This window comes from Lipotes vexillifer, unplaced genomic scaffold (assembly GCF_000442215.2).
Source record: "Lipotes vexillifer unplaced genomic scaffold, Lipotes_vexillifer_v1.1 scaffold439, whole genome shotgun sequence".
Lineage (NCBI taxonomy): Eukaryota > Metazoa > Chordata > Mammalia > Artiodactyla > Lipotidae > Lipotes > Lipotes vexillifer.
In genome coordinates, this window is record NW_006798732.1 from 1,311,600 (window position 1) to 1,333,724 (window position 22,125).

General features: G+C 38.2%; 1 protein-coding gene across 1 annotated transcript in view; it reads right to left on the minus strand.

Moving 5' to 3' along the window:
* Positions 1-9,588: 9,588 nt before the first annotated feature.
* MTPAP (mitochondrial poly(A) polymerase) overlaps positions 9,589-22,125 on the minus strand; it is a 28,889-nt gene continuing 16,352 nt past the window's right edge. Inside the window, 4 exon segments of the mRNA XM_007470904.1 lie at positions 9,589-9,948; positions 11,646-11,719; positions 11,799-11,891; positions 21,402-21,628. Of these exon segments, the coding sequence (XP_007470966.1) occupies positions 9,589-9,948; positions 11,646-11,719; positions 11,799-11,891; positions 21,402-21,628 (754 nt within the window).

Genomic DNA, 22,125 nt, shown 5'->3' on the forward strand with positions numbered 1-22,125 from the left:
TTTTTTTCCTGTGGTACGCGGGCCTCTCACTGTTGTGGCCTCTCCCGTTGCGGAGCACAGGCTCCGGACGTGCAGGCTCAGCAGCCATGGCTCACGGGCGCAGCCGCTCCGCGGCATGTGGGATCTTCCCAGACCGGGACACCCTGCATCGGCAGGCGGACTCCCAACCACTGCGCCACCAGGGAAGCCCTCTTAAGGCTTTTAAGTACAGATAAGAAAATCAGACAATCATAACAAATGCCATTAAATTGCTAGGCTAAAACCAGTATTTCAAAATTTTCCTAAATATGTGACCGGGTATGCTTTTGATGGTCTTGGATAACAAATACTCCACATTTTCCAGTGCAATGAACTTTTTATTTTTAAAGCAAAACAGATTTCATTGCACAGAATTTAAAACATACCATAGCTTATGTAACTAAATTTAATGGCCTAAAATATTTTCTCCTAAATCACGCTGCACATATTTTACTAATCTATGAATAAAATTTATTCCAGGATGGTACTGTACATATTTAATCACAGTCAAATCTTTCTTCATCTAGAAGATCAAATATAGCTAATATTGTTTAGAAAACGGAAACTACAGAGGGCTTTAGAATTAAGAAACATTTTAAACCACATTTAAATTCAAATACTACTTAACACAATTTTCACCCTGAAGCGTCGAGGAGAAGTTTGAAGTACTGGCTTTGTTCAGAGCAGCCAAGATAAAGACACCAAATAATTTCAGTTTTCAAAATGATTTTATTAAATATTTAGAGACTTGAATTAAGGTTTTTGGCAATACGGCAATGCTAGAATACATGTAGCAAATTATAAGTTGAAAACTAACTCAAAATTATGATAGCTATTTTTAATTGCTACCTCTGTTACCTAAACAAATACAGGCTGATAATATAGCCGAAAAACTACAAATATGAAATAGTTAAATATTAGAAAAATAACTTATAATATAGAAAAGAAACACGAGTTATTTCACTGATGTAAAAATGCACTAAAATCTTGCGTTCATAAATAAGATACTCTAAAAACATATGCCTAAAATTCAAAAGGGAACTATTATAAATCATAAAATTTCCAAGGAGCTTTTTGGCCTAAAATGCTTTCATTCTTGGTCTCAGCCCAGATAAATATTTTGGAAAACTGGAAGAAAAATTGTATTTCACAGTTGTTTGAGGTGTCTGAACATGGTTGGAAAAAGAAGATATTTTTCCCATTCTTATTTGGGCGCTTTGCCACTCATTCACACATGGCATAAATTTAAACTTTCAACTGGCATGGACAAAATCCTCTATGGGGAAATCACAATCCAGACATAAAAGCTGGAAATTTCTGATTTCTGAAGCAGAACAACACCTGCAGAACCTTGTTTCCTCAAGGGTGAACTAGGCTTTCACTCCAGCCAGGTGTCCGCAACTGAGACATCATGTGAAAGCCCCTTAGAAGGAAGTAAACTAAATGAACAGTATACATCATTCCTATAAAATTAAAATACACACACACACACACACACGGGATCAGAAGCTGGAATCAAAAAGAACTCAGTGGCTTCTAGTAATGGCAGTCTAGGCAGTACATACCAACTCTCTCTCTCTCTCTCTCTCTCTCTCTCTCTCTCTCTCAGCCGTCTTTGCAGCTGGACAAGACAAAAAGCAGTTGCTTGAAAGCATCCAAACGCTATCAAGGCAGTGAAAACCTATAGGACTGCAGAGACGCAGACCTACACGAGGTGAGCCTAGCACGTGGGACTGCTTTCCCCACAGGGACGCCTGCGGATGAGGCAATCGGAGCTGAGCAGCGCTTTCAGAAGGATCGCAGGGGAAGGGAGCTCAGGACCTAACGAGGAGAAGGGGCCCCGCTGAGCCCTCCTGGCTTTGGGTGAGGCTAGAATGTGGAACTGAATCCAATTTCAAAATCTCAAGCCCCTTCTGGACCACAGTGATCCAGGATCATAAGTACTCCCACCCACCTTCCAGAAGCAAAAATAAATCCATTCTGAAGGGAAATCAACATCACCCTCCCTCAAGTAATCTATTTTCCACATACAATGTCAACACACAAAACACCACCAGTCAGGCGTCCTGGAAGAGAAGTCAGCATCACGAAACACAGAAGCAGACCAGATAATCAATCAATTTATCAGACAGACTTTATAAGAAAATCAAAGACGAGACTCAGAATTCTGTCAGAAAATTAGAAAAAATAATTTCAAATACCAGATAGAAATCCTAGAACTGAAAAAACAAAAACAAAAACAAAAACCCTCCTGGAATTGAGAACTGAATGAATGGGTTTAAAAAATTAGACATGTCTAAAGAAAAAAATTGATAAGCTGTAATACAGATTAGAAATACCCACAATGAAGAGACAAAGATAGAAAAAAAACAGGAAAGAACATGATTGAAAGTTTTCTAAAACTGATATTTTTATGTCATTAATGTTGAACAACTCCACAGCACAGAATCATATGCGCCAACAAAATCAGCACCATCCATGTTGTGGGAAACTCCCTAAGACAGATAACCCCATATCTTCAATAAATCGCAAAAGGAAAAAAGAGATGAAGTGTAAACCTAAGAAGAATTCAAGAGACTTCAGAAATAGGTCAACCAATCACAACATAGGGACCGTAACTGGATCACGATTCAAACAAACAGTCTTGGGAAAAAACAACTGTGACATCCATAAGACAACTGGAAACTTGAACTCTAAGTAGATATGAAGATACTAGAGAATTACTGTTTTGTTTGTTCTTCTTAGGTTTAATAATGATTTGTGATTATGTCAGAAAAAAGCTCTTATCTTTTGGCAGTAACTGACATATTTATAGATAAAATGACAGAATGACCGAAATATGCTTAAAATAATACAGATCGGGTAAGTAAATGGGTTATATATTAAAGCAAATTTGCCACAAGTTAATTATTGAAACAGGTGATGGATTTAGGCAAGTTCATTATACTTTTCAGTTTACTTTTGCCTGGGTTCAAAATTCTCCATAATAATAATGTTTTATATAATTATCTGTAAGCTTGACCATCTTTATTGTTTACTTGTCCATTTTAATTGCTTCTATGATATAGCTTTGTTCTGCCTATTTCTTATACATTTGTGGAGCTCATTATTAGAAAAATTGGCCCTTTTTCCATTAGTATCAGAATTTTGTTTATGGCTGTTTTGTGGCATAGCTTTCCATCTTAAAGTCGTCAAATTTATCAATATATTCTTTTATAAACGCATGTCATACTTGAAAAGGCACCCTTCCCTATCCCAAGTTCATAATATTCATCCAGGGTTTCTTTAGTACTTTATGATTTCACTTTCTCCCCCTCCACATTTAAATTCCAACCCACCTGGAATTTATTTGGGTATTAGAGTGAGACTAGGATCAAACTATTTCTTTTCCAATAGCTACCAGTTGTCCCAACACTATTTACTGAATAATCCATCTTTCTATTGATTTGAAATGTTGCCCTTTATCATATCACTGTAAATTCCCTTATATATCTTGAGTATATTTCTGTTACTGTTCCATTGGTTTGTCTATCTCAAACCAGTAGTATTGTTTTAATTACCGTGCCTTATATTTTAATGTTATTTGTTGAATTTTTAAAAATTTTTTCTCCTACCTATTTTTATGTTTATTCTTCCTCAAACACTTCCAATGACTTTCAAGTTTCTTTAAAAAAATTCTTATAGAATTTTAGTTGACTGCATCATCATTAATTGATACGTAGGCAAAACTGTTACCCTTACACTAAGCCTTTCTATCCGAGAACAAAAATCATTTTTCTGGCAATTCAAACCTTCCGTCTCTTGGTACGCCTCAATTTAGAGGGTCTGGTACATAGCAATCATGAGTAAATGTTTACTGAATGAATGACTCTGTTGTACCAGTATTTGGGGGATTAAGTGTCATTAGTAGAGAAGTTTGAAAACTTTCAGAAGTCAGTGGAGTTTATAAACAGAAGACATTTTGATGTTACAGAAAAAATCCAGTACTTTTTACTAATTAGAACCTTCAATTGGTATGTTTTGTACACCTGATATTTAGAATGACCTTAAAGCTCTGTACAGTTCCAAGGTATCTTTAGAATTGCAATAAATAAACACATACAATTTGATGTTAATTTACCATAAAAGGTACTTTGACTCCTATTCCTTTGAAAATTGATGGTTTACAAGGGTACACAGAAGAGGGAAAACAGTGGGTTGGGAAACTAGCTAATACATTATTGTATTAAATTAGAAGAGAGGTAATGACATAAACTAAGCTAATGGCCACAAAAATAGAGAGATTAATTAAACAAGGTGAAAAAAAAAGGAGTCTAAAAGGATCCCAGAGTCCGAGCTATGGTGGCAGAGAATAATGATACCAACAGCAGAAATGAGCCAATTATGAGGTTAGCCAGTTTTGAGGAAGAAAACGATTTTAATTTAAAACAGGTTGAGGGACTTTCCAGGTGGTCCAGTGGTTAAGAATCCGCCTTCCAATGCAGGGGACACGGGTTCGATCCCTGGTTGGGGAACTAAGATCCCACATGCCGTGGAGCAACTAAGCCTGCGCGCTCTGGAGCCCGCACATCTCAACTACTGAGCCCGTGCACCACAACTAGAGAGAATCCTGCAACGAACAGCCCACGTGCTGCAATGAAGACCCAGCACAGCCTAAATAAATAAATAAATAAATAATAAAAAAAACAAAACAGGTTGAATTGGAAGTAAAGCACAAAGTCCAGTAAAGCACAATAATGATGAAGTTCTAGAGATGGGACTAAAATAATCGTTTGACAGAGTCCTATGTCCAGAGATGAGGATGAAGCTCTGGACATCAGTGTTATATGAAAAATGTGTTCATCTGAACCCATCTTACCACTTAAGATAAGTGAAGTGCCACTGCTCACCGTTATTCTAGTCATCACTTTTTTAAAAAAGAAAGAAATCAGAATATAAAAATATTTTGATCAAATAAAAAACACACGAAAAATGCTGTAATCCTCTTTTTAGAAAACTCAGTTACATAAAGCTGAAAAAGACCACTCAGTCCTGGTAACTGAGCTTTACAACCAGTGATGCCAAGAATCAAGCAGGGAAATGCCAAAGATACTTACTTTAGGTTTGATTAGAGAACTGGGGGAAAAGGGGACATTATCACATAAATCATAAACAAACAATCCTTCTAAAATCACCAAAATTAATTGCTAAAGAAGAAAAACAAGGTGAAGCTTGTGCTAGTTTTATACTGGCAGGCGTATCTATAGAATTATAATACACATCTCACGTGAAGTAAAAAAAAAAAAAAAAAAAAAATCAGGCTTTGAGTTTCAAATTCCACTGCAAGACATCAGCCAGCTTCATAATCCACCTTTTACTCAGTTTTTGAGACAAAGAGATGTTAATGTTATTTCACACCACTCTCCGAGCCCATGTGTAAGTTTAGCAAAGATTTATTAAAACTCTAATCATTAGGCTCCATTAATCTAAGCCAAGTACCAGTAACTCTGTAATAGGAAGCTTCAAAATGTATGACTTCCATTGTGCCTGACACGTTAATGAATTCTGGTGACACAGAACATAACACAAACCTAATTTGTAATCTTTCATTAACCTGCTCCATTTTATTTGACGGCATCCATTGTAGTAAGTTTTCAATGTGTCATACTTCAAAATAAACCCAGAAAATATCATTTATAATTTATATTTTTCATTAAGTTGGACTTGCTCTATTCCAAATTAGGTATTTTACCATACTATGTATTCTTCACAATGTAACATTTACTGTTTCAAATCCCATCTTTCCAATACTCTCTTTAAAACATCTCAGCGCCCCATCCTAAAAGATTAGAAACTTTGCCGTGAAAAAAAAAAAAAAGTTTAAATGTATTCATCTGAAAGTAGACAGAAAAAGTGAATAATGACTTCCACTGAGCACTTAAAGCTGGGTGGATACACATACACACAGATAACATAAGGGATCACATTTGAAATATAAATAGTGTATTTTTAAAATAGTTTGTGGTGATTTATATATCCTGTATCATAGATATTTCTGATTAAAGATTCCACCTAAAATAGACATTTTCTGGGAGTTGCTCCATGGGAATTCCAGAGGAACACTGTAATGTTTATATTCGTTGGAATATGTATCCACAAGAAATAGAACTCAGCATGGAAACCAAAATAAGCCTTTCAAGTATTTAAAATAACATTTCCAACATCATCCCAAGGTGAAAAGTGGCTTCTGATCATGTTTTCATTCCTGTCCAAGTATATACTGCAAAGAATTTCTCATAGGAAGAGGCTTTACATAAAATTACATACCATGACCTGATGGTATTTCCTGATGATGGCTCTAAGCCACTTAAACTTTGCCTTCTTGTTAAATACTCTTGCGAGGTATATGAGAGTCAGCTTCTGGACCTGTGTGGAAAGTTTAACAGCCAAATTTTATCTAACTCAATGATGGAACCTAAGGTACTCAAATTTGCGAAGAAAAAAGCAGCGGCGCTTGATAACTACTTGGTATCAACAGATTAATCATCTAAAGTACTGCTTTAACTTTTATTACTCTCGTACACAAAAACCTTCAATGCTTTACCGCTGAAAGTATACTCAACCTCCTTAACTCGCTGTCCTTCACCATCTCGCTCAACCTCGACTCTCTGAGTATCACAGCAAAAACCCTGCCCCAGCCAGTCAGGCGGCCCACACTCCAAACTTGCTTGTCTTCCTGACTCCCATTTACACTGCCTTCTGCTGCCAGAACGATAATCCCTATGGCCCCTCCTTCGGTCTACAGGGATTACAGTTCCTTCAAGGCCTACCCTATTCTATTTGATGAACATCGGCCTCTTCTATCTCCGGTAGAAACGGTTTCTTCCTTGCTACAGCGTTTTGAATGTTCCCCTCCCACAACGGCTCCTGAAGGGGCTGAACCGAGACACTAGGACAGCTACTCACCAACTGAATACCAGACTCTGGAGAGTGGACAAGAGAGCTGCTACCCGGACGTGCTGCGACTGCTTGGTGGCTCTTTCTGCTGGTTTTGCTGCAGCTGTTCTCTGTGCAGGTTTAAATTATACATGTAAATGTGGCGTTTGCCTACTGTGGCAGCAGCAGGCTGTGACGAATTGAATAGAGCTGTATGTCTAAGGCCAAGTGATTTCTAGGAACATGAAGTGACTTGAAACAGTCTAATTCTGGTCTCACCTAGAGCAAAACAAAGAGCTAAGTAGTGAATGATCGCAGGAAGAAAGTCCAACTGCAACTGTTTTTATCCTCTCTTCCTCTCTATGATGACTGAAGGTTTGTGAATGAGAAAGATTATACGTTGTTTTCCTAGAATGTCTGGACAATTCTCTGATTTCCTAAAAACGGATAATAACTCCAGGAATTAGACTAGTGGGCTATAAAATCAGGAATGATGTATACTGAAATCCATCTGATCCAGGTTGGCTCACATCAAAATTACTTTCACACAGAGAATAAAACTTATTGTTCATGAGAGTGGATGAAAGCCTCATAACAGCTAGAAAAGAAAAACCTTGAAAATTTTTCCTTACCTTTGTTGCTGCAATTCGTTTTAACTAAGAAATGGCAAATGACAAATAACTGCTGATTATCCCCTAAGATGTAATAAAAACTATCTTTTAAAAATTTGGTAAGTGATACAATGAACTTATGAAAAAATATAATAGATTTGTTTGTAGTCATATGCAGTTTACTGGAATGAAAACTTCATGTTAAAAGATTAGTGTAGGGACTTCCCTGGTGGCACAGTGGTTTAGAATTCGCCTGCCAATGCAGGTGACACAGGTTCAATTCCTGGTCTGGGAAGATCCCACATGCCGCGAAGCAACTAAGCCCGTGCTCTTCAACTACTGAGCCTGCGCTCTAGCGCCCGTGCTCCGCAACAAGAGAAGCCACTGCAATGAGAAGCCCGCACACTGCAACGAAGAGTAGCCTGCGCTTGCCGTAACTAGAGAAAGCCCGTGCGCAGCAATGAAGACCCAACACAGCCAAAAATAAATTTAAAAAATAAAAATAAAAAAAAAAGATCAGTGTAGATTAAAACTCATCCCATAATTAAACCTCATTCTGAAAAGTAAAACAGACCTAGAGTGTCAAAGTTATTCTATAAATCACAAAAAAGAAAAGAAGTGCTAACATACATATATATACTTTATGTGCTTAAATGACCATTTTAGACTTAACACCAACCAAAAAATGAAAATGTCCAATCAAATATCTGTGAACAGAAAAAAAAATCATTTCATTTAGAAACTCTTAAATATTTATGCTTTTTAAACCTCTTTTTAACTCTCAATACAGATTTCCGGCCCAACAGAATTAACCTAATTAAAAAACAAATGAAAAACGGCTTTTAATTTAAGGACACCGCCTGTATAGAAGAACACTGATGCCTGTTTGTTGGTTTCAGATGTGAAATCAAATAGCATGGCACATGGGCACAGAACTTACTTGCTTCATGACAATTCTATTAATGAGTTTCCCATAATGCCCCAAGCAGGCTCATTATAGTTTCTGACCTAAAATTTAGATGGGCAACTATTCTGAAAACCAGTACAAATGCTACATCTGTATTCTGAGTAGCAAGAATAATAATTATACACCACAAACATTACAAACATGTGCTAAGTGCCAGGACCATGACCTTGCACTTTCCTATGGGCCTCACCTAACCTTCACAGCCATCTGGTGAAGGAGGCACTATTATCATCCCCACTTAACAGAAGAGAAAACTGGGGCCCAAAGCGGCTGAGTAATTCACCGTGAAGTCAGCTGGCTCAAGTGTGTATTTTCCAACACTATATTTGCTGCATAAACTGGAAGTTACTCTACAGGGAATGTAATGGAAATAATATTTCAATATATACCTATTTCCCACAGGGAGAAAGGAATTCTTAAAAGAGAAGTGAAGGAATATTGGCAATACCACATACTAGTAGAGAAAGGATTTTATTTTTGAAAACAGAAAAATTAACTAAGTAATATTTTTAAATACAGTGTACTAGTATTTTCATATATTTGGCTTAGAATACCTAGAATGTAGTAACTGAAGTGTCTGCATTCATCTGTTTTAAAAACATGAACATTTTTGGAAATCAGTACCCATCTGTTTTTATTTATATGTGAATAAGAGTACTTTGAAGAATACAAAAATAAAGAGTACTATCAAATTCTGCAGCTTCATTGTATTCATTGCCTACGTATGTACATACCTAGAAGTCCTTCTAAATGATTTACACCCAGAGGCTGATGCAGATTTCAACAATGGTTTGACTGTAAAACTGATTTTTCCCACTTGCTTTGTATATTTTATCTGAAGTATATTCCAATCTTCTTTCACCTGTTCCCATGGCTGGCGTTTTAATACAGTGCCACTGGCTTTCAGACTGAAAACATCGCAGAATGTCAGACCAGTTTAAGGGGCCCAATGAGAAGATCATGAAAACAGAAACATCGGATGAAAGTGTGACCTGCCAGAATTTCACACCATTCTTCCAGGCAGTCCAGTGATTATCCTATAGGTTAAAACCAGTTCTGAAAGCAAAGGAGCAGCCGTTATGCCTGAGTACTAACTGCTCTTTACCCATTGGTGGCTGTGGAATTTTCCGTACTGCTACTTTTTATGGATTCCAACAAGTTTTTAATTCTTTCACTTGCAGGCTTCTTTTTCTTCTTGGCAAGAGACATACTATTTGCTACAGAAGGTAGCAGCAGGGCTGCCAGCCCCCAGGGCTGATTATTTGATGGCGAAAGGCGATCTTTATCTTCCTGATGTAAAATCCAGGCACTTTCTCTGGCCAGATCTACAAATTTTTGCAGCTGACTTTGACTTACATTTTTGCTAATGTTGAGAGAAGTTTCAAAAGGATTCTGAATGTGCAGTGGAGAAGATTCAGGTTTGTTTTGTTCCCTTCCCTACAGATAATGACAAGGAAGAAAAAGATGTATAAATATATGAAGGGCTCAGATATAAAAACTGTTTGGTTTAATAAAACGTCAAAAATGCATAAAATACCAGCGTTAACTTTACAGAGTAAAGAATTTCTACCGCAAAGGGAGTGGATATATATGCATGTTATGAGTTAGTGTATGTGTGTGTGTGTGTGTGTGTACTTCTGACTGATTTTTTCCACTGTAGTTTTATGAATATTCTTTAGAGAAAAATAAAGTAGGTTTATGAGCTATGGATGATGATGTCACTGCTCTGATGAGAGGTATCTGGGCTGAGTCAACCAATAAAAGTATTTTTAAAATAACATAACATTTACCTAACAGAATAGAGCTGGGAAAGAAAAAAAATATATGAAAAAGAAAAATGGCAGAAAACTAGATACAGTTATGTTTGAAACTTGCTAAAAACATACTTATTACAGTGGGAATAGAAGCACACAAAATCAGAAGCCTTAAATTAAATATAGTAATTAATGTTGCACAAGTATGAAATGAGAAAGGAAGAGAAGGAACAAAGGATTATTCATTTAAAAACACTAGACGTTTCCCATCTACATTCCTAAAGATCCAACTTAAATAAGGCTCTGCCAGGTAAGATACAGAAATAAAAAGAAAAGCTAGAGCTACGAGTCACACAAACATCAGTGATCCACTAGCCTATATAATCTTTTCCTCTTGCAAATGATACCACATATATGACTCAGACACTGCAAAACCAGCAGTCAGGTCTCCAAAGCGAGCAGCCCGTTAATTCCCTAACTCCTCTCAAGCCACTGCCCAGCAGGGTCCTGCCTGACCATCAACCCCGAACATTAAGGGGTAAGGGTGCAGAAAGGGTGCAGAACTCCCTATGCTCCGTGCCCTTTTCCTTCTAGACTGCAGTCCAGAGCTCTGTGCCTCTACCCTCTCCCAACCCCACACTTTCTTTCTTTTTTATTTGTTAAAAACAAGATCTCCATGAGCAGGATAAGGGTTAGGGAAGAATGAAAAAAGGAGAGTTGAAGAAACAAAAACAGAATATCTGAGTATGTGTTTTACGAAGCCAGTCTTCTAAGGGCTGTAACCAGATACCCACATGCTGAGCAGAATAGACCCGGAGCGCCATCTCAAGTATTTCCCACGTGCAAACAAGTTTTGCTCAGGGTTTACTCTGATAGATTCTCTTTAGGGAAAATGTCTGTCATTCCAGCTACTCAGATGAACTCAAATCATAATTCACTTGCCTAAGTAATTTAAACCCTAAGGGCTCAAATTGAGGGAATCATTCGAATCTATCTTTGGGACTAGGTATTCTGTTTCTTTCATAGAAACCCAAATCCAGTTTAAAGAGAACTATATGTAAAATCATGCTTTCTAAAAAACTTTCAGAATATATTCCACATTTTGAAGGACACAGTATTAGTAGTAAGTGACACAAAGTTACCTGGCAAAGTGACAAAGGCAGAAGTTGAAAAGAGCTGGCCTTTGCTCCTCCAGACACTAGATGACTGATCTTAGCCAAGTCATGTAGCTCCACTAGGGCACCAGTTTTCTTATTACTGTCTATCACCATAGAGGTGACATGCAATGACATTTGTTAGTGCTTTGAAAACTAAACTCGTTAAATATTAGTGCAGTAGAAGACCATGTACTTAATAACCAAATACTGAAACAGTATTTACCTGTCGAATATTAATGGAATTTTTATTGAACGCGAAATTTCCAAAATATTCAAAAAATTCTTTCAGTAGTAATTCTGTAAGAAAATAAAACAAGGAAAATAATAAAAAAGTCTGTTTCGGTCCAAAAGGAACAAAGAACAAGAAAACACCTACCTAGTGTTTCTGCGTTTCCTGAAGGTTTAATTCTATTGAAGTCGCGAACAAATGTACAGTTGTGGCCTTCTATTATACACTTATCTTCTGCATCTTAAATAAGCAGAAATGAAAATATTTAACATTCTATTTCAAAGATATTCCCTACTTCAGAAATCTATAATCACATAAATCAAAGTTACAGATAAATGTGCCCTATTATTAGTCAGTGTGTTTTATATATAGTATAGACGGTTAGTAGGATTAAAACTCGATTTAAAAAGATTTGAGAGCAATTTTACTTCGGTAAAATTAACTTCACATGTACTTTAGCAAACCAGAATTGTCTATCAACACTTGATGATTCCTAATCTATCTTTTGAGGTCATCAGTTTTCCAGCTGAAAATGTAGACAGTTCCCATCTTTCACCAACTTAAATCCTGGCACTATCTTTGATCAATAATATTTAATTTCCATTTTCATTCTTATCACCCTTTTGTGTGTTTACTTTCAACAATTCATCCACGATACATACAAATTGAATGTTCTAAGAATTTTGAAAACCTTCCGGTAATTTCTAAGATGCAGGTCTCTAGAGTGACTGGGATTCAGTACCACACATTTAACAGCACAGTGGACTTAAACATTCACCTTTCCTAACAGTATATACATCTTCAGAGGTAATCATTTCCCTAGTTATCAATAAATATACAGCTACCATGAAATCCTGCAACCATTTTAACCTACCTTCCACTGTACAACATGCAGGCAAACTCCCATTCTGAAAAGTCTAGTCAATGGCCACCTAAAAACGGCTTTCGCCTTCCCTAACTCCAAGCTGGCGCTCCAGCCTTTCTGTTCCGTGCTCCATCGGCACTTGCCCGACTGTGCTATGACTGTGTGCATGCTGTCTGCTCCCTTACCCCAGTCTGGGGCTACAGAGGCCACTGTCCAATCAAGGCAGTGATGACCTTCCCTCCCCACTCCCATCCAGTCCACAACAACAGAGTCCAGCGTACAGCGGGCACATAACCAAGAATCTGAATGATTGCTGATATTTCACTTTGAGTGCTTATCTATAACAGCCAGAAAGAAATTTAGAAAGAGATAAACAAGATTCCTTCCAACTTCTGTCTCTCCTTTTTTATGATTTTGGTTATTTTTTGGTTAAGACCTGAGTTACTGACTTGTCAAAAAGCATTCCAGATTCTACCATTAATTAATTTTAGTAGCAAATTTTATGTACTCTACTATACAACTGAAGAACTTATATACAGTTCCACTTAGATCTACTTTTTATGGGACCTGAGCATATGTTTTATTATTTCAAATTATCAACAGTTTATATTTTTTGTGACACAGGCCAGTCACATATATTGATGCTCTTTTAGCTGCTATGTCCTTTTTTTCCCCCAGAAATATAATTCTAATAGAAAAATGAGATCCACATTAAAGCATTTCTACATTAAAGTATTTCTAGGAATGTACAGTGATGAAAAACAGACTCTGTCTATGACTGCTCGTCTTCACTAAAAGAGTTTTTAACAAAGTAGTAAAACTTAAAGGACAAAAATTATCCTCTGATTTAAGATAGGGCCATTTTTGTTTTTTCAAAATCCCCAAGGCATGCAAACCTAAGAAACAACTCAGCTGTTAAAGTCTTCCCCTTTTTTCTCTCCCCCGTTTTTCTGCTACTAAACTATCACCCAAACAACAGCTACACAGTCCAATATAACAGCCATTAGACACATGCGGCCATTAAAATTAAAAATTCAGTTCCTCAGTCACACTAACCATATTTCAAGTGCCTGATAGCCACAGATAACAAGTGGCTGCCCTAATGTACAACATGATCACAGAAAGTTCTACTGGACAGTGCTGCCACAGAGAAATGATTCTCAACCTACTCAGACGTAAGATACCCTATTACTCTTCGTTAATTCCCGTGGCAATGACTTTCTTCTTAAATGTACTGTGTGAAACACTGGCAAACATTCTTAACTAAATACAAACTTTCTCAGCTGTGGAAAAAACAGCCATGTAAGCACCTTAATTCACTCATAATAGAGTCCTTCCCCTTAAGTGAACTTAAAAACTATATGAAAAAAATTAAGATTATGTATTTACTAAATTTGATTTTCTTGCTTCCTTTAGAAATCTTTAGATTTTCAACGATTGGTACAGCAACTACTGTTTTTCAACATGATACATATGCCAAATGAAATTCACTGAATAACATTCTCACAGGCATATCCAGATTGATAAACGTACCCACATTTTTCAGGGAACTAATACTGAACTACCATAACCCACAATCTGCCAGAGAGATCACAACTGGCAAGAGTTGGTATATATTGATAGATTACTAGGGGCTGCAGTAGAGATAATCATATCTATGGGGTTATATAATTATTTCGGTTCATCTTTCTGTTCGAAAGAGCCAAAATCAACACTGCACCAGCCACATGCGTTTCTAACAAACAACCTGAAGTGGACGGGCATCTAAACAGGGGACATAACAACAGGCATCAAGTTTATATGAAAGCTGATTAATTTTTCTTTGGTAACAAATCCTTTATAATGTCCTACTTTTATAAGAAGAGTTTACTGGAATTAAACTTGAATAGCTACAATTATATAACTAACTACATTCAGCTTCTATTATAACTATTAACAGCGCCAAGCCTTCCAGTATGCCATGGGTCAGCAGTAACTGAGAGACACCTACAGGTGACAGGTGACTCTGCCCCACTCACTTGTGAGGCTAACTCTTTAATATTTGGGAGTGGGGCGGGGGTAACACACTCGGGCAGTTGCCCTTTTGCTTCCATCTAGTCCACCAGCCAGAGTGATTTTTGAAAATGCACATCCAAGGGATCGCCTCTCAAGTACCTGGATCTAACTCTGTGAAGACTCTGAGTGTCATGGTTATATACCCCCCTTGAAAACAGCTCTAATGCCTCGTAGCTCACTCGACTCCAGAATAATTCATACTTAGATGCTGTTCCTCACACATGTGCATCTGTAACACAGACTACTTACTGTTAATCACCCGTGCTAATCTACAGACAAGGCCAAGTCCTTCTATGCCCGCCCCCCCAGCATCACGCTGCGTGCTCCAGTGACACTCAGCCCCTCTGGGGTAAAGATGGCAAAATAAACTCGGGCATCTACCTTTACCCCCTCCCAAAGCACCACTGAAATGACAGTAAAATGACATACAATCTTAAAGGTAGAGAAAAGAAGAGCCAAGAGCAACCAAAATTTTTAAGATGAAGAACAGATGCACAAGCAGCAATGACTCAGGCAATGTGAAAACACCGCGTCCTAAACCAGCAGTAAAGAAAGCCAAGAAGAAACCAGTTGTCCAGGCAGAGCTCCCAATGGCTCAGGAGCTGAAGCACCTGGTCCAGCCTGGACGCCTGACGGTGACAGAAGCACTGAGACCCTCCCCCGACCCCAGGTCTCTTCCTGATGGAAAATGTCGCGTTTACCCTGGAGACGGCAGAAGAAAGAACCTCTAGACTGGGAGATGTAAGACACAGCTGACGGTGGGAAAATTGTTCTAAATGCAATGAATGGCATAAAAAATAAACGCCAAAGTTTCAGCATGCCAGCAGCCAGGCCTTTTGTGCCAGAGAAAAAGATCGCAAGAGTCCTTTCTGGGGAGCCTGCGGCCCCAGAGGAATGACCTGGATATGGGGACTCTGAAGCCCCAGAGAACAGCCCGGCCGGGCCCTATACTGTGTGTCACAGCCAGCAAGCTCCACCTGGGCTCAGAGACTCAGATTAGCTTTTTAGTTTCTAATTCAAACATGAGCAGAAATTCAAAGATTACCAGACACCTGAGGAAGGCCTCTAACATGAGACTAAACAAAATAAAATAAAAAACTATTTTTAAAAAACAGAGGCTAGGTAAAGAAGAATTAATTAACAGAATATTTGATGCTTCTATTTTGAGAAAAGATTTATTGAGATAACTCGTGGCAAGTTTGAGACTCAATTAATGTTAAGTACATGAAAAACTAAGCAAAGAAAAATAAATAAGGAATATTAAAAACTATTAACTCCAAAAAATATAAAAAGTTGGGCAGGAAAGGAAATTAATTTTATTTTACTCCGTGGATCAGATATGAATAGTGCTTCCACAGTCACAATAGTGTCAAGGGTGCACAGCAAGATCACGCTACAGCTCTAGTCACAATACGAGGGATGGAAAATACGTGTGTATGTGTGAGGGCCCTACAGGAGGAAGAGTTATTCCTCCTCTTCCATAAAGGGAAGTCACAGACGGTGCCGAACGCTAAAAAAAAAGGAAATTCAAGAAACAGCAATTCAGGATTTTATTTTGGAAATACGGTTTAAAATATTAAACAGATCAGATAAAAGAGTTAAAAGTGGTTGCTACAGTGAGAGACTGAAGGAGTAGAAGGCACAGGCCCAGAGGGCGAGTTACAGTCACAAAGTCCGCAATAACCATGCGCGTCTGTAACTCTGATAGAACTGAACTTTAAAAGCCACAGTCCTTTTCATCAGACACTATCAAGGGAGTGAAGGGAACCAGTGTGCACATATTTGAGATACACAGATACGCATATACATACAGAACACGTGACCAAGGACTCACGTGCAGAATATGTAAAGAATTCCAACGAATGAATTAGAAAATGACAGATAATCCAACAGAAAAATAAGCGAAAAGACTTACAGAAACTTCACAAGAGATACCCAAATGGCTAATACATATATGAAAAGGTGCTCAATGTTATTAGTCACTGGGGAAAAGAAAATCAAAACGAACCACGATGCCACGACACATGCAATGAGAAGAAATAACATAACAAAAGATAATCCCGGGTGCTGGCAAAGACCAACAGCGTTTGCAACTTGGATATTGGGCCTGCGGGAGTCCACACGTTGGAAAACTGTTTGGCAGTGTCTCTACCAAAGCTTGAGACTCAGAAACTCTACTCCTCAGATACACTGGAGAGAAATGAGTACCTGTGTTCAGTTCTCACCAAAAGAAATGTGCCAGAACACTCACACTAGCACTACCTGTCATAGTTCCAGACTACAAATTACCCAAATGTCCACCAAAAATAGAATTTAAAAAAACTTTTGGAATATTCATATAACAGAATACTACATAGCAATGGAAATGAATGGTCCACAAATGCACTAATAAGATGAGTGAATCTCCTAAATACAATGTTGAGAGGGAAAAGCCAGACACAGAAGAATATGTACTCCGTGATACCTTTTACATAAGAGACACGAACAGGTAAGATTCATCTACGCTGTCAGAAGAGACTGGGCTGGGGGAAGGTGTACAGTGACCAGAAAGGAGCACAGCTGGTACTTCTAGGTGCTTTATCCAATCTGGGTGGCGGTTACAGAGGTGTGTTCAGTTTGCGAAAATCTATACACACACACACACACACACACACACACACACACACACACATACATATATATGCACTTTGATGTGTATTATATTTCAGTTGAAAAAAAGTATAAGCTCTGAAAAGTGCTTGCATTTGAATTCTGGCTCTAGTATGTTCTAACTATGTGAATTTAGGAAATTGAGATGATGCATAAAATTTTTTAGCCAAGTGCCTGGTACTCAATAAATTGTTACTGGGTCACAGAAAGCTAGCAAATAAAGCTCTCTTCTGTGCTGGGGTCTCCGCATCAAATTTGCTGAAAACACTACCCAGTCGTTTCTTCCTCAAACCTTTAATTCGTCATAGGAAAGAAAAGCAGGAATCCTAAACAAAAGAACTCTAATCAAACAACTGATTATAAGAGGAAGATGCTACATTAAAAGCATTAAACACAGAAGTAAATATAACAAAGGTAGCAAAGCCAAAAAAAGGGCAGAAAACGCAAGAAAATAAGACACATGGGGGAAAGTAGTAGCGACTAAGAAAAGATAAAGAAACAAAAATTCAAGAATAACCAAAATACGAAAGTTGCCATCATGCTCAGTACAAAACAACCTTCAACTTTAAAATGTTCATCCAATCATTTCACCCTATTTACTGAACTTCTCTAAGCCAGGAGCAGAAAATGCAGAGACGAATCAGACAGTCTGCCCTAGAAAAGCTTGGCCAAGGCAGGCAGGTAAAAGAACGACAGCAATCTACCCACTGTTACCAGCCAGGTGCGCTCCAGGTACTTGGGAGCCGACAAGGCACTGCCTCCTGGGAGGCAGCAGGGAGAGAGAAGCCAGGAAAGAGCTAACAAGCAAGTCTGTGGACTGGGCATGTCCTCTCTGCCTTGATGATGAGGAGGTCCTCCAGGCAAGAAGAGGAGGCAGGAGGAAAAGGCCACCTCAGGCGAGGGCACAGAGATGTGCACAAGTGCAGAAGGGCTGCAGCTCCCGATCTACACACAAGAGGGAAGGTACAAGAGGAGGAGGAAAACGAAGACCACGAAGGACCCGAAACACAAGGATAAGAAGTTTGGACTTCAACTTCTGGATTTCAAACAGCGGCTGACAAAGTCCTAGAAGTGCTAACAGGCGCTCCAGAAATTGACGCTGCCTTCTACTAACAAACAAACAAGCAGGCAGGCAAGCAGGCAGGCAATTGAGTAAACGGGGTCTTACTGTCTTCTTTGTGGAACAACACAAATGACAGGCTCTACTTGAATATCAAATGAGAGGCGCAGTTTAGAAGAAAAGGACTGTAACAGGACACAAGTCCCTCAGCTGCTTAATTATGGAGTGCTCAAGATGGCTTTGATTATTTCACTGTTTAACATTGTTTTTATTCTTAGCCATATACTGTTGAATGTACATCAGTATGGGACCACTGGTTAAAATCAAAAAGTATAAAAAACATGGATTCTGAAAAACACTTAAATGAGTAGGAAAAAAATATTTTGACAAATTCTCCTCAAAATCACCTTCACCACATCCTTCATATACATTCATCCAGAAAAAATTATTTTACAAGTTCAAGATTTCACTAGAACTTCAAAAACCAAAGATAAAAAAGTAGCAACATCAAATTCGCTTTACATTTATTGGCAATTCACACCTATAACGTGCTATGTGGAAAGAAGCAACTGGAGTGGCCCCCAAATTTCTCTGACCATGTTTAAAAACTAACATGAAGAATTTTCAACAACTAACTTGGTATTTTTAAGTAGAAAATGAAGGAATTCCCAAACGAGTTTTGTCCGTTTTGATGCCATAAGATGTGAATAAATTTAAATTTGGTTTAAAATAGATTTGGAATAAAAACTCAACATGTCATTTTTTTTTTTTTTTTTTTTGGTTGGCCTAGCACATGCTCAATCCTAGAGAATGTTCCATGTGCACTTGAAAAGAATGTACTGCTTCTGGATGAAATATTCAATATACATCTATTAAGTTCTTCTAGTCTAATGTGTCATTTAAGGTCAGTGTTTCCTTATTGATTTTATGTCTTGATGATCTGCTTATTGATGTAAGTGGGGTGTTAGAGTCCCCTACTATTATTTAGTGTCAGTTTCTCCCTTTATGTGCATTCATATTTTCTTTAGGTATTTAGGTTGTCCTATGTTGGGCACATATATATTTATGATGGTTATATCTTCTTGGATTGATCCCTTCATTATTATGTAATATCTTTCTTTGTCCCTTGTAACAGTCTTTGTTTTAAAGTCTATTTTGTTTGATATAAGTAACAGGCTCCGGACGCGTAGGCTCAGCGGCCATGGCTCACGGGCCCAGCCACCCCGCGGCATGTGGGATCTTCCCGGACCGGGGCACGAACCTGTGTCCCCTGCATCGGCAGGCGGACTCGCAACCACTGTGGCACCAGGGAAGGCCAACATGTCATTTTTAATTCATTCACAAATCATATTCTTTTTCTGAAACTATTAGTGAAAATTTAAAAAAAAAGATACTAGGAAATTACTGAAGGATTTCAAGAGAGAGAATACTACAATTAGACATGAATTTCTGAAAATCACTCTGTTCAGAATGCAGCAGTGGGAAGGAGAGAAGCAGAGTATAAACCTCCCCGGGCGGGGATGCCAGGGGCCTGAGCGTGGCGGGGTGGCAGCACTCGTCAGACGGGAAGACAACAATCACGATGTTAGCAGCAGTCAGCCCCCAACATAAACCTGCCTCAATTGCTCCTCTTTTTCAGCTTCTACTCTTTCTTAGCTTCTGAACTCCAAAATTCCATGACATTTCCCCAAAATGGTTTCTAGGAGAGCAGTCAAGCATCAGGGCACACAGCAGGGACTGAACAGGAAGTGCTATTTCCAGGCTGCTTACTGGTGAGATCTGCCCATGTTTTCTGTTTGTTTCTTAACCTCTTTACTAGACTGAGTTACCTGAGAACATCATCTGTGCCAAAAATCATACCTGACACATAGTAAGTCACCAACAGATCTTTACTGAATGAATGACACCAAACGATGAGATGAGCACCGGCGCGGACGATGCCCTTTATCCCAACCTCAAAGATGAGACACAGGCTCACCACTCCACCTCCCTGAAAACTTGCTACTTTCCATTAACCTGCCACATGGAGCTTTTTTTAAAGCTTACTTTCAAGCTGTACCACCATTTACAGTGTTCACAGGAAAGGAGAGATTACTTCTAATTTGAATAATAAGGAAAAGTGGCATGGAAGGGAACTTAAAAGAATTTAGAGAAGAAAAGGCATGTTCTAGGAAGAAAAACACACAGCATAAATGAAAGAGCTAAGAGGAAATGTTATGAACGTGGTATTGGCTGAAACGTGGGAACACATGAAGAGAAATGGTGGGAGAAGAGGTTGGAAAAATTGGACGTGGCTACAGGTGAAAATCTTAAACACCAATAAGCTAAGTCAACTGCTTGAGGTTTATTCTATAGGGAATAAAATTCCTTTAAGGTGATTTTAAACAGGGACGATTCAGGGATGTATTTTAAAAGAACTATTTGGCAGCAATATATAGGAGGGGCAGAAGATGGAGTGCGTATACACTTTGAGTAAATCCCTGAATTACCTTCCTTTTAGAATTTAGGACTGTAATACTTTAGTATCTCATCCAGCAGTCTATCAAAATTTCAATTTATTTAAAATATAAATTAAATAGTATACTAATTTTAAAACCATTTACCTACGATTCCTTACAAGCTTTAACCAAAAAAAAAAAAAAATTTAGGATCTCTGTAAAGCAATTATGATCCAAAAAAGATGCTAAAATGAAAAAAAACAAAAAAACATCATGAAACAGTTTTTAGCATCTCTAAGAGAAATCTGGAAATAGCTTCAGACTTGGAAAGCCATCTCTGAAGCTGGGATCCTATCAGAAGCTGCATCTGGGATATATTTTTTTCCAAGGTCATTCCAAGATTGGTAAACCAAGGGAGAGGTTCCAACTGGCTCAGGAGATTGTAAACAACATTGCCAACTGACACAAGATAGAACTCTCAAAAAATTCTAAAGGCCTCAGCTTCACAAATCATCTGCTCTCATGACCTCTGGTGGACATTAAGAAAATTAAAAGCTCTTAAATTTTAGATTCATAAGGCTTTGAAAATACATGACCACCAAACACACACACATGGTTTTGATAACACATGGTAATTCTATCCATTCAAATGTCAGAGAGAAAATACATGCTTCTAGTCTCACCTGCAAGGGTTTTTAGGTAGTCTAGTGTTGGAAGAATAGGGGGTGATCTCCTCTGGAGAAAAAAGATGACCATCACGGTAAGGGAGAAATTTGTAATCCAAGCACCAGGAATACTACTCGTTAACGAATGTGCTCGAGCCCAACATCGGATACTGAACACCAAGGCTCTCACTCGGGAGTCCAGGGCACCATACATATAAAGGAGTTCAGAACTCTTCAAGGCAATCCTTCAAAAGAGAAGAATAACAGGAATTTTCAAACCCCCGAATTATGATCCCAGAGTAGAATAAAACACATACCTGGGGACATATCTAAATATCTTACTCTACCTGAACATATTCAGAATAACAAGAGGAGATCATCAAAAGCATTATGTATTTGCAATACAAAATTTAACATGAATGGTTATACTTTCATTACCCTTAGAACATTCTTTTAACTGCTGACAACCATGATGCAGTTCTAAAGCTTAAAATTTTTAAATCAAAGTTCCTAAACATGACCTAATGAGTGAAATACTACCTAAGCACTCTTTATTAACTATCAGTAAAGACACCAGCACATCTGTAAATAAGACGCTTCACGCTTCAGTTGCACACCTTGATTATCTAGTCCTTTTTTTCTTTTTCTTTTTTTTTTTTTTTGCTGTACACGGGCCTCTCACTGCTGTGGCCTCTCCCGAGCACAGGCTCCGGACGCGCAGGCTCAGCGGCCATGGCATGGC